The sequence below is a fragment of the Cynoglossus semilaevis genome, chromosome Z (genome assembly GCF_000523025.1).
Source record: "Cynoglossus semilaevis isolate Cse_v1.0 chromosome Z, Cse_v1.0, whole genome shotgun sequence".
NCBI lineage: Eukaryota > Metazoa > Chordata > Actinopteri > Pleuronectiformes > Cynoglossidae > Cynoglossus > Cynoglossus semilaevis.
The window spans coordinates 19,518,483-19,535,127 of record NC_024328.1 but is presented as its reverse complement, the minus strand read 5'-3'; the positions used below and the strand labels follow the sequence as shown (position 1 = coordinate 19,535,127).

The following is a 16,645-nucleotide window of genomic DNA, read 5'->3' as shown; positions in this document are numbered from 1 at the left end:
TTCTCTGCCCAGAGGACATACCTAGCACCTTCCTACCTGTCTCCCTCATCACTGCAGCTGTAGTCTCCCAATCATCTTGGAATTTCTCACCGCGGCCCAGAACTGCCCCTTCTTCCTTCCTGAAGTCTTCACAACATGTCTCTTTCCTTAGTTTCCACCACTTGATCTTCTGCTCTGTCTTCACTCTCTTCCTTTTTGTCACCTCCATCATCATTTTGCACACTACCATCCGATGTTGTTTGGCTACACTCTCACCTGCCACCACCTTACAGTCTCTAATCTCCCTCAGATTACATCTTCTACATAGAATATAATCTATCTGTGTGGACCTGCCTCCACTCTTGTAAGTCACCCTATGTTCCTCTTTCTTTTGGAAATAGATGTTTACCACAGCCATTTCCATGCTCTTTGCAAAATCTACCACTGCCTGTCCTTCTACGTTTCTCTCCCTAACACCAAACCTACCTATCACTTCCTCGTCTCCTCTGTCCCCTTCCCCTACATGACCATTTAGGTCTGCTCCAATCACCACTCTCTCTCCCCTGGGGATACTCTCTATCATCCAATCCAGCTCCTTCCAGAACTTCTCCTTTTCTTCTAACTCACAGCCCACCTGTGGGGCATAACCACTAACAACATTAATCATCACTCCTTCTATTTCTACCTTCACACACATCAACCTGTCTGACTCTCGTTTCTCCTCCACCACATTTCTTACATATTCTTCCTTTAGGATCACCCCTACTCCATTTCTCTTCCCAGCTCAACCATGATAAAACAGTTTGTAGCCTTCTCCATTGTTTCTAGCCTTGCTGCCCTTCCACCTCGTCTCCTGGACACACAAATTGTCTACTCTTCTTCTCTCCATCCACTTTCCCTGTAATTGTACCTACATTCAGAGTTCCAAACTTAAGGCCAACACTTCTATCCTTCCTCTTTTTTCTTTTTGTCTGAATCAATTGTCCTCCGCTTCTTTGTCTTTAATTAACAGTAGTCCAATTTCCACTAGTACCCTGTTGGTCAACAGCACTGTTTGCAGTCGTTGTTAACCCGGGCCTTGACTGATCTTGCTACCTTTGTATGGTGTAATAATGTCATTGTTTTGGTGAAAAGCCACGTCTTAGGAATCGACCATGTTTTGGCACCCTCTAATTCTGCCAACCCTGACTGATACAAATATAATATCAGGCAGTGAGTGCACTTCCTGTTGTTGACTCCTGTATTAAAAACTACACACAGGAAATTTAAGTATTTATAGTACAGTATGGTGCAATTTCTGCAGCACCAGCCAAATACATGGACTTGTTCTGCTGTGTCAGAGTCACTGCTGCAGTGCAGTTAAAACCCTGGAGTGCCACAGTCATGCCCTGTGCGCGAGGAACCACTTATAAACCGAATGTCAAGACTCTGGACATCATGAGGATACAGGGCGACTTTTGGAAACAATTAAGAAAAAACATTGACATTTTGTTATGATGGAAATGTTACGATAAACGTGTGCCAGTGTCAGCCCGACCCGAGTCTATTTTGAGCATCTTCAAACACATTTTACAACAATGGTAGTGAATATCTCTCCGTACAACATGTTAGCGCTGCATAGTGTTTAGTTTCATGATTTCGGAATATTGGCAGATTTGCCCTCATATTATTTTTATTGTTATGTAGATGTTAAACGACATCAGTGTTTGTGTGAATGAATGACTTACACGTAGCTTCAAAACAGGCTCCCAAACAGTAGTAAATTAAAATATACACAACTGAATCTGTCTCCTCTCTTCTAGGTGATGTCATCAACCTGGGCGACCGACAGCTGACCGTGCTCCACATGCCTGGTCACTCCAGGGGCAGCATTTGCCTTCACGACAGAGACAATAAGTTGCTCTTCAGTGGAGATGTGGTGTATGATGGTGCCATGATTGACTGGCTGCCCTACAGCCGTGTCAGTGATTATGTCAGCAGCTGCGAGCGATTGGTTGGACTGGTGGACAGTGAAGAGGTAACTGCAACACACTAGTGGAAAAAGAATTGAGTTTTGTCTACTGCCTTGAAACTGGTTTTATTACCAAACATATTGATCAGCTTTAATGTTTTAGCATCATGGAATCTAATTTTATGCATATTTATGTTAGATTGAATTGTCTGCTAAAGTTCAGATCACAGGAAAATCTGAATTATAAAACCTGAAGTCACAAGATAAGGTATTTGGATGAGTCATGGAAGTAGCAGTGGAACAACAGTCTATTGTGGGCTGTGGGGTGAAATTGGTGATGTTTGTCTCTAGACAATGGTGAGAGGAATGGCTTCAATTTCTAGCCGGAAAATTCTGTCGAACGGCTAAAAGGCAGCAAAACAGTTTTTTTTTTGTGACTAAAAAAATGTATTTTCTTCTGCATGTTGTCATTCAGAGTAAGTAATTGAGGCTTTCAGCTCTGTTTCTGCGGTACTCGCCCCTCAATTCGTAGGAAGTCAATGTTGAGGACATCTCATTCAACAGCACCTCAGCAAGAGGGCCACTAATGTAAATGATGAATTCTTGAGAGAACCTTGAATTATTATTATACTCAAATCACAAAACTAAAGGACTAATTAAAATATTACTACAGTATAAAGGGCCCGGTCATTTTTTTTAACAGCCAGATATAAAAAGGCTTTGAAAATATTTGATACAAAACACAATAATTTAAAAATCATGTGGAGATAATTATCTTTCTGTTCCAGCAATATACAAAAAAAAAAAACTTAATACATAAATCCACAGCTTCCCCAGTGATCATTCTGAAATAAAATTTGGAACCACTGACAGCCCTAATAATAACAAAAGTAAATATGGAAATCTGCTTAACTTGTGGCCGACAGCCTGTACTGCAGCTACAGGCTCTGTTAAGAAAATAAATCCTATTAGGCATTTTGTAAAGTGACTAACATTACAGTCTGACCATTCACCTTGTACAATTTTAATTGTTGTCAAACCTCTTCACCAGGTGGACCAAGTCCTTCCTGGTCACTACAACACCTTTGGAGCAAAGCGTCTACATCGACTGGCTACCACGTACATCACCAGAGCCGGAACGTGCCCTGCAAAGTTCTCCACGTTTGCCTGGAGAACACTGGCTGGTGTGGCGCTGCGGGCGTTCAACCCTCGCAGTGTCTGTTAATGAGAGGTCGTTGTGAAGAACAAACTGAAGTGCACAATACAAAAGTTTTATCACTGCAACATTCTTTTACTTATGTACTCCAACACCATTAACGGAATTGCCAAACTTTGTAAAAAAAAAATCTTTTTGTTTACAAAGGATACGTAAGGATATGTAAAGCATTATGCTATAAAGTAGTTCAACTATATATGCTGATGATGACATGGTTTTATTTTGTACATCTAAATATGAATAGATGTTTGATTTTTATACTTTACGCAGATGTTGAGTTAAAAACAGCACAAAAAGGATGCATCTCTGCACTACGTACAAACAGAGAGCTTCTGGGTTTTCAGCCGAGACGTTTCAATCACTGGCCATAGTATTTCTCTATGCATACTTCGATGCTCAGTGAAGACTCTGTGTCGACTACCTCCTACTGTATGTCTGTGAGAGTGCTTTGTAGTATTTGCAGATCGACAGCTTTGCTATCGAAACCTTGTCAATAAAGCCTGCGTTCTACCTGCTGTTCTTGGTCTTTGTCCAACCTCAGCTACGCAAGGAGACACATCTTCAAGGGGGGAGCCAGGGGGAGTAGTACCTGCAGGTGAAAAGAGAGGATTAAACAAGGTTTATCTGAAAGTATCCAGGATTATTCTGATTTGACTTGACTCTGACAGTGTGATGTATCTGATCAGTCTTTACTGTACACTGAAACTTGTTCACATTTATATCCTCTATTAATGTATCAGCTCCATATAGTCTTAAAATATAATTTTATAAAGTTAATTTTATCTTTTCAAAACAATATACTTGTAACCACTCATCACAATGGTGCCCCCATTTCCACAGACACTAAGTGGCTTCTGTTGAGAGGGTATGGAATAGGTGCTCTTAGCTTCACAGTTAAGAGCACCTATTCCAGTTGGTGGATTTTTGTCATTACCTTGCTTCTTAATGGTGACCTAGAGAACGAGTCAGGAGGTTCTTTTTAAAGACAATGAGAGACAGTGACAGAGTAAGAGTGAGAGAGAGGAAGCTAGCAAGAACTGGTGAGTAGGATAAAAAGCGAGAGAAGAGTCCTGGGGAGTGGGAGAAAGAGAGAGAGAGAGAACAGGAGAGAAGTAAATAAGCGAGTATGTGAAGAAAGAGAGATACCTATCATATTGATGCTTTGTTTGCTTTGTGCAGCCTTTTAGTGACTCTATGCCATTAATGGGCTTCGTCAACTCAAGGGTTACCTCTCAAACCACCACGTCCTAAATTAACAAAGGATTAAGTTATAATATGTTTATTCACCAAAGTCAATTTTTTTCTCCAATTGTTTTCTTCTAAAATATTTTCTGAAATGTTCATGCTAGTGGCGCTTTGGCCCAGAGGCAATGTCTCTGTCATTGGTGTGGAACCCCAGGGTTCACCTCCTGGGCAAGTTCGAATCCCGGTTAGGGCGGTTGGTACCTTCCAGTGGACTCACCACCCGCAGGAAGGTTTAGGTACGGTGCAATGTGATTTGGGTGGCGACTGCTGCCCCCGCGACCCGGTAACGGATAAGCGGATGAAAATGGATGGATGGATGGATGTTCATGCTATAGCCCATATTTAAGATGCAAAAGTTCTTACAAAGAAATTATTAAAAAAACATAATTGAACATATTCCTTCACACATTAAAAACAGTCTACTTGGTTAAGGTTCATGTAAAAACAGCTCATCAACAAACAGATGTAAATAATAACATCATTTATTATAATTTATGTTATATTTCAACATCAGGTTCCCACATGTCATCATCTCTTGTCCTGTCCTTCCACAACAGCGTACATGCAGAATACAAAGTTTGCCAACAAAGAAAACAGCTGCAAGGTTATAACATTCAATGTTAACGTTCTGCACATCACCTGTTAACATTATTCTCACCAGGTGTAAATATAGCTGCATTTATAACCAAATCTATAACGTTACCAAAAAAAAAAAAAAAAACAACATCCAAGAGAGGTTTATTTGTTAACTTATAATAACTAATTTACAGTAACAAATGCTGTTCGTCAGCACTTGACAATTTTAAAATCTTGGTAATAAAAGGCTGTTTATTCGGGGGGGGGTTGTTTGTTTTGAGAGAAACCTGTTACAAGAAAGAGACAGAAGAGGTTTTTCTGCACTGACACTGATTTAAATAACTTCTGTGAAAGGCAGCAACGCTTTATACTTCCTACTGTACCGTAAAAGTTTTTTTTTTCTTTGTACTTTTTAGAGCAGTTGGTAGGACTATGTAATAGATCATTTCTACTTATCTATTATCTATTATCTTATTGTTGCATCAATAATGTTTCACCAATGCTTTTCACATTAAATTGAATTTTTTGGATCTTTTGCACGACCTTCTCTGGAGTCAAAGCAGGAATACTCACACTGAAGAGTACTGAAGAGGCTTAAGAACAAATTAAACTATGGCTTTATATATTAAAACCCCTTTTTCAGAAAAGTTATATATATAAATATGACATGTTTTTCCCAAAAAGACAATAAAAGCACTACTATGAAAATGCCCAAATTTTATATTTGATTTTTACTTTTTCATCATACAGTCACTTTTTCATCCAACAAATTGTAGAAATTCACAATGTTAGTCCTTGCAACTCACAGACTGCCACAGCAGGCACCATTAAGTATGTGGTTCCTCTGGGGCTCAAACCCAGGACCTTTCGTGTGTGAGGCAGATGTATAAGGCACGTGTTCTAACCACCACACTAGGGAACCACAAATGTTCTGTGGTTGTTGTCTGTCATGGACATTCAAAGTGATGGTTTCAACTACAATTTCTTCTGCTGGACAGATGACAATATAATTAGCTGCAAATGGTGTCGATGGCGTCACTTATAGTCAACTTTTCTGAAGCAGGGGTAATATAGGTTTATGTATTTGATGCCAATAATATTAATATATTTGTTATATAACATTGGTTGATAACTGGTTCACTGGGAGACGCATGTTTTTATTAAGAATTGTGGTGAAGGTGTAAACAGAAAAAAACATAGCAGAGCACAGATTCAACCCTGAAGAGATCACAGTAAAAACCAGTACAGTAAGTTTGCATTTGGTGAAACTTGTCTCACCCATATCATTTTCTCTGTTATGTGTAACCAGGTCGGAAAAAACTGCATAGTTATGTAAGGATACACCACAGACACTGTGTGTTGTGTGAATAATTAGACAGATTAAAGTGAAGGCGAAAAAATCACAGTTCAGGCAACGGAAACGTTAACTTCGCCACTTCACACTCACAGAGATCACGTGAAAACTCTTCCGCTACCATTATTTTTGGCCACATGCTTACCATCAACACTGCAAATTGTTTTGTTAAAAAATACTGTCTTGTCCAGTCAAAACACTGCTGCTAGTGCTTTAATAGAAATGTCCTTGAGGAAAATGTTCATGTGGCTAAAACTAGGGAATAAAGAGGTGATCATTGAAACTTATCCAGTTCCACATGAGGACAAACTTTGTGAGCACCTCCCATAGAGTTTTGGAAATTGTGGCAAACCTGCAAAATCAAAAGACTACTGCAGTGATTGTCACCTGTCTTTTCTTTTTTTGTTTTTTTTTTTGCTCGTAGACATTCCAGTTTGGCCCAGGAGGGTCTTCAAGGGTCCATCATCCAGTAGGAGGTCTGGTTCATGCAGCTAATGGTCTGACAGGTTCTTTCACCTTAGGTTTGGATGAATTGTCTGGCAGGAAACCAGTTCACACTTGACTCTGGAGCCAGTTGCGGGGATCAAGTCTGGCCCTGAGGTTTCTGAGGCTGCGTCGCACCGGGGAAGGCCTTGAGAAGGGGACCCCCTCAGACGACTCAGGGCTGTGGCTGCACTCACTGTTGCTGGAGCTGCTGCTGCTGGAGGTGGAGCTGGAGCAGGACAGCGTGGTCTGAGTGCTGTGCTGCAATCGAGGCGAACGGGAGGAGATGGGACTAGGGCCCAGAAGTGAGGAAGAAGGAGGCTGGCAGGAGCAGTGGCAGTTTCCTCCTCCTCCTCCTACGCCCCCTCCTCCCAACCCCCTCCCTCGCAGCGTACTAAGTTTAGCATCCAGTGACAAAGTGCGAGGTCTGAGACGGGAGGGCGAAGATGACAAGATTGGGAAGTTTGACGAAGGTTCAGGCCAGCCGTAGTGGTGGGAGCAGAGACTGGTGCTGCAATGGCTGTCGCTATCTGAAGTCAGACTCACGTCTGAGGACAGAAGGCCCATCTGGGCGCAGCGGTGAGGGCTCACAGGGCTCCTGGGCAGACGATGAGGGGTGCAGGGACTGTGGCCAGACAGGCGAGAAGTACAGGGACGTGGGCGACCGACGATTTTAGGGCTGTTCTCCTCAAACAGAGACATCCATGTGGGGGAGGTGCCTAACTGGCTGCGGAGCTCCAGCTCCTGCAACCTCCGGGCCAGGATGTCTGACACAGAACTGCTGAGATCATCAGAGGATTCAATAACTGCAGGAAGGAAAACAAACAATAAATAATTTATATATTTTGTACTGAAGAATAAGCTTCTTGGATTTTAAATAATAAAACAACATATTGCATACTTTTTAATCTGTAATTTAAGGATACTATGCCATAACTGTTAAACATTTATGACCCAGGTATTGCAACTTCTTGCCAGTGGTTCAGGGTGTGGTCAGCTGCTTTGTTCTGCTATAATGACTCACTCATGATTTCAGGTATTCAGCCATTCTAAGGCTAATAAAAATACCTGGATCTTTCCAGCAGTCTTTTGGAACCAAAGACACCTCTTGGATGAGAGATGAGACGTCTTCTCGAAACCAATACAGTCCATTTGCCTATGTCTTAACTGGTCCTGATATAATGACCTGCAAGGCTGAGATGGCCACTGTTTATTAATTATCTAATTTTGCTGTTCGTTACAATTTTTTGTCAGTAACTTTGTGAGCACTTCCTCAGGTTGTGGTCACACACCACGGCAACTTCACCAAAGGCCTCATTCTAACAAGATTCACCACAGAGTGTCAAGGGAAATCATACCTGGAGTCATCTGACTCCACCTGCTGAATGTTATCAGTATTATACAGTAAATTGAAAAAAGACCTGCACAAATACACGTGTGGCTACGTATACTAGTTATTATGATCTTATCCAAACATACTGTATTTTTGTAATTTTTCCCTCACCCTCACCTTAAATGAAGACATTCAATCAGCAACCAGCACTACTGTACGAGTTCATTAGCTTTGTCACAGTGTCAGTGTGACTTCTGGCAACATCAATATAACCATCAGGTGTTTTCCTTGTCCACAGGCCTTTTACTATTATTGTCATGTGATTTCTAGATGAAAACACAGTGAGTAAAAAAACAAACTAACTAAATTTACTGCATATTTCTGATGTGGTCCAAAATCCAGAGATCTGACATAATCTTACAGCCTCACATTTCTATACACTCACCATTCAACAACAATTCTTGTTGTCATGCCTACCAAACACTTAAACATTTTGTTTTCATTTGGTCATGCAACACAAACTTGCAAGAAACATCCAAGTTCCATTTGTTCATTCTCATGTTGCTCAGACTTTCCTGACTTTTCTTTTCTGTGTCCTGAATGAGTTGTTCATCTTTTAAACAGTAAATGCAAAGTATTATTGATTGGTGACTGACGCTGAATTTCAAATAAAGTTTGGCCTTGCTTTATTTGCTCCAGAACGTGTTCTCCACTGAGTCCAGCCTGTTCGCGGTATGTGCAATCTGGCACGGACGTTTAAAAATTGAGCGAGAAGCCCTGCTCCTGTTACTTCACCTGTCGTTGTAATAGGACGAGAGCAGAGCGCGAATCTCAGCAGACACGGCGTTATCCTGCAGCAGAAGACCCTCGCAGGAGGGTGTGGAAAGAGGAGCTGCCAGGGGAGTTAGGAGCACCAAGGAAAAGGAGGAACATGGTTAGAAAGGAGATGTGGAGAGGAAAGGGAGGGTGAGCAACAGGCAGAGGTCGGTTTGTTTGTTATGATGCGGTGGCAGAAAATTATAAGAGTTCAAAAAGGAAATGAATGTTCGGGTGCAGTGAAACAAGAAAAAAAAGGATTTGGTAAAGGATGATGATAATTCATCCGTTAGAAACAATACAGCAGGATAATAGGTGAAAGAATACGGAAGTGATGATGAATAATTTATGAGGAAACGGATGGTAAGAAAACAGGACAAAGCAGTGAAGGATTCAGGAGAAACAAGGGAAGTTCAGACAGAGAAACAGAAGACAGAGAGTAAGTCAGCATGTCAGAAAAGAACCAGTCTATCTACAGAACACAGACGTAAAGCAGAGTGTGAGTGTGAGGTGACATGGACTGGAGGAATTCATCACACATGCGTGCAGAGCAGGCACCGAGCTCCTGTTCTCAGTGGACCTTTTGTGTTTGTCTTTATACATACAGGTGACTGAAAATAATGTTATTCTTTATTGAATCAAGAATAAGACTCACCCATTTCGTGGTAAAGCGAACCCTGCTTTGGTGTGGCAGGGGCAGGTTTTCTCAGGGAAGGCAGTTCAATTTTCATCAAGTCGTCACAACACTGTTTCCACTGGCCTGTGACCAAGCAAAAAATATATTAATTTAATAGGTTTGCAGAAAATATAACACAGACTACTTCCACAACAGTTTAAGAAAATCATTCATCAACATCCAGAACTTAAAATGCAACAAAACAGTTTAATTTTTTTAAATTTTGTCACTTAAAACTCCAATCATTCTACTGATCATTTTGTGTTCATTCATTAAACAAACTATTTCACGAATAACACCAGCGACCCCTCAGAAAATTGTTCGATTTCATCACACACCACCTTTCTTACAGTTATAATTTGCAATCATTTTGGAGAGAAGAGTTTGTATGATTACCTTTGAGATTACAGCAGTGTAATTCTAAGGCAGTGTATTTCTTTCACATAATGCCTGTATGAAAGCATATGAAGTGACTTACTCATGTCATAGAAATGCTGCCAAAAAGCCTCCATCCACCGGTGTGTGTCCTCTCGACTGTCTGTGGTCAGAGTGTGAGTGACCTCCTCTCCTCCATACTGGTTGCTAATGCAGATATTCTGCACTTTACTTTGAGGGTCTTTCTCTGCCGCTCGTATCCTGGTCTCCTGGAAACAGAGAGAGAGAGAGAGACAGAACTGATACAATGTACAGGAAACCACTGCAAGCAGAAATAAAGGAAATCTAAAATATTATATTATAACACGTAATCAATAACAGAACAGTCCTGTCCAGAACTGAGAATAATGCTACAATAATTAGCCGTCGTCTTCCAAACCATTTCACTCCAGAATTTATAAACAATGGGTCCAACTAAGTTTGTGTAGGTGTTTTTTTATCACCACTAGATGGCAATGTTGTTCTATTCATACCAATGACCTTCCCTCTGCAGGCAGAGCCAGATGCCTGACAAAGGGATCACATAGACATGATCTGATCTGACTGCTGCGGCTAAGGCTCAGCTGTGTGCTCAGGGTCAGAGGCCACAAAAGACTCAATGAGTCAGTGTGGAAAGAATGGGGGAAAAACCCCACACACACAGACAGCACTGACTCACAGACATGGGCTATAAGATGATTGAGATCGTGTCAGTCTGTCAGAGACTGGGGAAGAACAGACACGAGAGAATGTTGATGTTTTACTGGAAGGACGTGGACTATGGGTTCTTTAGTGGAAACAATGGCTGAAGGAAATAAAAACCAAATGTATATTGTCCAGAAATGTTCAAGCTTCGCTTTAATATTTATTGTTACACCGTAAGCCTTTACTACAGATTCATTCTTGGCTCATATTCACCTTCACAGGGTCAGCTGACAGCCTGACACCTTGATGAAGGGCACTTTCATGGTGGTTACTTAAACATTAACCAACTTTTTTTTTTTTTTTTTTTTGACTCAGCTACTGAGCAGTAACTCACAGTCTTTTTCTGTTACAAACACATTAGGTGCATCCAAAAACCCTTTTAAACCCTCTTCTGAACTTCCATGTGATTCTTTCTCTGACCTTGTTGATACCAATTGTAAAAGCTGGTTCCACATTGGCCTCCACATCTTCTTGCCGATGGTAACAGAAAAGACTGGTTCCTTTGAGAACTGCGTACACCTTTGTCCAACTCTGAAGGTCAGCACCACATTGCTGCAAGGCAAAGATAAAAAACTTATATTATTAGAAAGTGTAGCAGGGTGTGGAGGAGAGGTATTGTTGAAAATCTGATTACTGCACGAATTATCTTTCAGATAGAGCTGAATATTCCACTTTCTACACCCTCAATTACATCTTCTTTAGATCATGAGCTTTTCTCATTGTGCCCACACCCCAATCTACCACCAAGTTTCCAGAGGATCGATTGTGTTGTTTTTGCACAATTCTGCTAATGGCCACCAGCTAATGACCTTCTCTGCAGAGGTAAAACAGCCCAAGAGTCCCCTGAGCTGTGCTACACATTTACCTTGACCTTTAAACATCCACTCATCATCTTCTGGGTCATACAGTGAGGCTGAGCTGCGAGGCGGCAGCACATGCTGCCATAGAGCGGCAGCCAATAGGAACACTCTTCTGCGAGGAGAGAAAGAGCGAAAGAGAGAGAGAAAGATTGAGAGAGAGAGAGAGAGAGAGAGACAGAGAGAGAGATTAATGGAGGGGCAACAATTATGTCAAAGAATATTCCCTCATGACATTAAGACATACACATCAATTATTAAATACACGCACACACACACACACACACACACACACACACTTGCCTTATCCTCATGTCAAAGTGACCCCCAGATTGGGCAAAACAAGACAGTGGGGTGTTAAAGAGTGGCGGCTGCAGGGAGTGTCATGAAGTTTAGCAATGAAACTTTACAGCTGAAGGGCTGAAGGGCCAATGAATAAAACACTAGCCTGTCTGTCTGAGGGCCGGGGCCCTTGTTAGCCCACATCATTACAGCTTTACTCAACAGCCACCTCACTGGCCCACGGCCTTTATTACTGTGACCTTGACAATGGCTGTCTGTCAGAATACAAGGAAAATGATGAGGAAAAATAAGTGGGTGGGGGTACAAGTGTGTGAGACTGTGTGCGCAGGGGTGTTGGCCAGAACAGAAAATCAGTGTTTCAAAAAAAAAATGGCTGGAAAATAGTAGGAAATGAAACTGTATCCTGGTCGAGCTGATTGTATAATTATTTGACTAAATTGGATACAAAATGAAATGGAGAAAAACGTGTTTGGACAGTTTGATCAACATCAGCGCTGTGCTCAGTGGGCCGCAGCTCTGATTTTACTCTATCAGCTCTCCTCAGTTATTGGTTGCAGGTATCTGACAAAATAATTACAAAATAAGGTGAGAGTTAGGGGGCTGCTCTGGGTTTAAGTTGTTTTTATAAAGTGTCACAATGGTATTATTTTCCAGAGCATTCTACAAAAGCACTCACATCATCTTACTGAGGGTGAACAGACCACAGTATACTGTATTAATACATTTGTTCCTAAAATGAATCCATCACACCTGTCTTGTCTGTAGCTTGTGAGGCTACTATGTAGACACAAGTTCTGATCTTGTGCAAATAGGATTAAAAAAATCCCAAGTGTTTGGGAATTTATAAGTATAAGGAATTTGGAAGGAATGCTGAAGCCAACCACTCACCGTTGCCTGAGATGGTAAGGTCATGTGTGCGGAAGCTGTCCTGGACATGTGAGAGTGTCAGTGTGGTGTGAGCCAAGAGGTGATACTTTGGGCCTCTGCAGACAGAAGAGGAGAGAGACATGGTTGAGTCATTTAGATGAGCGAGCATTTGGTGAATTATTATATCAAAGCACACTCACGGTACAGAGGGAACTGGCAGCAGGAGAGGAGAGGCTCCCCCGTTGCTTACAGGGCTGACGGGTCCAGGCTCCATGGATGCCCGTAGCTTCTTGCCAGATGATCGTCCCAGCGAGGAGCTCAATTTGCTGGCCAGCTTCCTTGGCGTGCTCCCTGCGGAGTAATCATCCTCAGAGCAGCAGCTGTAAAGTTCAACACGTAGCTCGAAACCAGGGCTGGCGTCACTGCTGCGAGGACACCATAATCAGCAGTTTGTTTTATTCTCTATCAACATGGAAAAGGCTTTATGGAATTAAAGAAGTTGCAGATTTTGAAGACTTACAACACAATGGCATTGTCAAAGCAGATGTCCGTGAGTGTCCGATCTACGATCACCATGTCTGTGTCAAAGATTTCTCCTCCCAGCTGCAGAAGGCAGAACACAGCGCATCGATGGAGCTCTGCAGAGGACAACATGGAGAAGAAGAAAAAGAAGAAAATAAAACCTCAGGGACGAACACTAATATCTGGAGTCTGAGCTGCCGGAAGCAGTGTTTCACCCAGTAAAAAAGCTTTGGTTTCCTATAAAATGAATTAAAAATTCCATTTCGTTTAACTTAATTATTTGATATTTATTTTTGAGATATTTCTATGGGCTACAGCCCTCTGTGGTTACTGCACCATTCTGACTAAACCTGCAGTTGTTTTAAAAGTGTTGAGAATTCTCTGTGCAGTACTGTTGGAGTTTGAACTTCCTGTAGGTGGTAAGAACTGGATAACAACTCAAAGTCATGGAAGTGCACTCCTGGATAATAAATAGGCCTAGTAAAAATGCCCCTATAGCAATTTATGGAGAGGCGAAACACAATCACATCCATAATAGGAACAAAACAATACCTGGAGTGTCATCACTATAAAATAAATAACTTGGCACTGGACACTCCACCATCCTTGTTCTTTTGTGTTCCTTCTCTTCGATTACACATTTGAACTCAGGGGCAATATTTACTTGATAGCACACAATGTGAAGGTTACCGGGAAGAAAAAGCAGAGGAACATGGTCTTCTTTCTCTTCCCTGGACATATAAGAGTTTATATTCCAAGCTACTATTTCCAAGGATGAGCTTCAAATACGATTCTGATTTAAAACACACACACACACACACACACATACTTTACTTTTTCTTGCCTCCTTGGTATAGTTTATATCTCAGTGTGTTTAATGACCTTGACTAATGGTCTCATTAAGCTTTGTTAAGAGTCTTCCACTTGTCTCCTAACTTAATTTACATGCACAGGCCATGAGGAATTAATTTCAGTTGAAATGCCAGTGGACAGAATGGACACCGAAGCTGTTAAAGCAGCTGCACAGAGGTCAAACCAAATTGACTCTGTCAAGAGGAGGTGGGTTAAAAAAAAGGCAATATATAGATTTGCTTTTTTAAGATTTCCAGCAATGAAATGCCAGAAAAACTCATGACCCTCTCTGCAGTTATAGTAGTAAATCTTCTTTTTTTAGATTTAATTTCTTCCACTTGTCTCTGCTCTACTAATAATGACCCAGTTTAGCACCTGTGTTTTGCTGCTTCTCAGAGCCTAGATGAAAAGCCACACTGAGCACTGGGTCAGGGGTTTGAAGCCAAAGATTTGCTCATGTCTGAGTGCCTGCAGCAGACTGTACTGATCTAAGCTGAGCTACAAAGCTTGAATTTTAGCTGGAACAATTATTTCACAGGTCAGTAGAAACTTCATGGGTCAGCATCATTTTGAAAAAAGCCCATCTTAGGGTTTTACTTAAATACCAGGATGATTTCTGTTCCACTGAAAAATGATTCAAAGGTCTTTTTAATTATGCTGTAAAGCCATATGTATCTCAAGTGAAGTTTCCTCACCTCCTTTGTTCTTAAAGTACTCTGTGTCCTTCCACATGAGGGGGATACGGAGATCTGTGAAGACAAGAGGTGAGGGGATTAGAGAAGGGGATTAGAGATGGTAATAATAATAATAATAATAATAATAATAATAATAATAATAATAATAATAATAATAATAATAATAATAATAATAATAATAATAATAATAATAATAATAATAATAATAATAATAATAATAATAATAATAAGGGTTAAAACAACAATAATGATTAAATGTTAAACAATTTTAGAAATAAAAATTTAAAAAAACTTTTGCTTTTTAAAAGACTCCACAGTCTGTGGTGCCCTCAGGTGATCAGGTCTCCTGTGGTGTAGAGTTCAGTCTTGGGGAAACTGAGGCGGTAAAGTAAATATATGTGGACTAAAAGTGTCTGGTTGGTTGGACCAGTAATTGGACCAGTGCTGGTAAGTTAATGACTTAGGTGTCTCTGATTAATACATATATACAGAGTTTCTCGTCTTTCGTCCGAGTTCTATTACTACTGTGTGATGTATCTCCATTTTTGGAACTTATATAATGTACACAAGTATTATAATGATAAACATAACCTAGAACATAAACCTGAAGAGTCTGACTTACACTTAGGAGCCATAATGAAGGGCAAAAGGTATTTATTCGAGTTTTAACCGAGGACACTCTGTATGTGAACTACTCCAGTTGTGTGAATTTTTGTGTGAACTGATACAAAAAAATTCAACACATCTGAGTTTATTTTGTTAAAATATACTTGTGACATGTCTTTAAAACACCCATATTTTTTGTGTTAAACAAAGTAACACTACAACATAAGAATGATGTATGGAGTCATTTAGCTTTTCTAATACAGGGTATTTTATGAAGGCATAGTAAGAAACAGTGCAATCAATATTCAAGGAATAAAACCAAATGACAGCTATTTGAATTTCCATTTCATTATAAGTAATTTGAAGTAATAAAAGCACAATCACTGAACCAACATGCAGAGAAAATAACTAGTTATGACAGGAGCTGTCGGCCCAGCATTGACGATGAATCCCACCAGCACGTCTTATAACAGAGTGGAGGAGGAGGGAGACGAGGCAGAGGGGGATATCAGTGCCCCTGCCACGACGATCTGCAGTACTATAAATGCTATTTTATCCTGGAACTCCACAGATTTATTTTTAGAACAATGGCAGGCCTTATTCACTAGCTCATGTCTTTTTTTACAGCAAGAAGAATCAGATACTATATGTTAAAATGATTATTATAACTTCTTACAGGCGTTAATGGATGAGAAGGAAATGAAGAGATTGAAGAGAACAGGTTTCTGTTCAGAAAATGGAAGCTGAAATGTTAAATGAATAATAATAAAAAATGTTCAGCATTTGTCCACCAGGAAGTCCCATTAAAAAGACAGAAAGTGAATGTTCCCTTTTCTTCATACATATTTGAAGAAGCCACACACCTGAAATTGCCACTTTCCCTTTACATGGCATTCTGTCATCCATCGGCCCGGCATCCGATGACCTCCGTGTGACCTTTTGCATGACCTGGGCCTCCTTCATCCTCTGCAGCTCAGACATGTAGGCCAAGATACGAGTGCTGCAGGTCTGCAGGCTCTTTGCTGCCTCCAGCGCCTGGTCTCTCTGGGAGCAGGCAGCCAGCAGCTTGCAGGCTCCATCACGCATCCGAATCTCATGGTCAATCTTTTTCTGGAGGTCACTGTCCTATAAAGAAAAAAAGAAGGAGAAGGGAGTTATTGGAGAAAATCCGAGAGAATTGGATTCAGATTTCTTT

At 40.8% G+C, this 16,645-nt stretch overlaps 2 protein-coding genes across 7 annotated transcripts in view; one reads left to right on the top strand and one right to left on the bottom strand.

Moving 5' to 3' along the window:
* Nucleotides 1-3,661, top strand: part of mblac2 (metallo-beta-lactamase domain containing 2) — a 7,801-nt gene extending 4,140 nt beyond the window's left edge. Inside the window, exons 2-3 of the mRNA XM_008336809.3 lie at nucleotides 1,782-1,996; nucleotides 2,982-3,661. Coding sequence (XP_008335031.1) covers nucleotides 1,782-1,996; nucleotides 2,982-3,155 — 389 coding nt within the window. The 3' untranslated portion in view covers nucleotides 3,156-3,661. The remainder of the gene's footprint in view (nucleotides 1-1,781; nucleotides 1,997-2,981) is intronic.
* Nucleotides 3,662-4,855: 1,194 nt separating this feature from the next.
* rtkna (rhotekin a) overlaps nucleotides 4,856-16,645 on the bottom strand; it is a 74,435-nt gene continuing 62,645 nt past the window's right edge. For 3 of the 6 annotated variants that reach the window (XM_017043228.2, XM_008336808.3, XM_008336807.3), the window contains exons 2-11: nucleotides 16,314-16,575; nucleotides 14,845-14,898; nucleotides 13,296-13,413; nucleotides 12,976-13,200; nucleotides 12,797-12,891; nucleotides 11,614-11,720; nucleotides 11,169-11,300; nucleotides 10,108-10,273; nucleotides 9,609-9,713; nucleotides 4,856-7,610 (exon numbers count right to left, since the gene is read on the bottom strand). In XM_017043228.2, the coding sequence (XP_016898717.1) occupies nucleotides 6,874-7,610; nucleotides 9,609-9,713; nucleotides 10,108-10,273; nucleotides 11,169-11,300; nucleotides 11,614-11,720; nucleotides 12,797-12,891; nucleotides 12,976-13,200; nucleotides 13,296-13,413; nucleotides 14,845-14,898; nucleotides 16,314-16,575 (2,001 nt within the window). In that variant the 3' untranslated portion in view covers nucleotides 4,856-6,873. Of the gene's footprint in view, nucleotides 7,611-8,932; nucleotides 9,030-9,608; nucleotides 9,714-10,107; nucleotides 10,274-11,168; nucleotides 11,301-11,613; nucleotides 11,721-12,796; nucleotides 12,892-12,975; nucleotides 13,201-13,291; nucleotides 13,414-14,844; nucleotides 14,899-16,313; nucleotides 16,576-16,645 lie in introns of those variants that run through there. The other 3 variants (XM_017043229.2, XM_025053110.1, XM_025053111.1) reach the window with 3 other exon arrangements.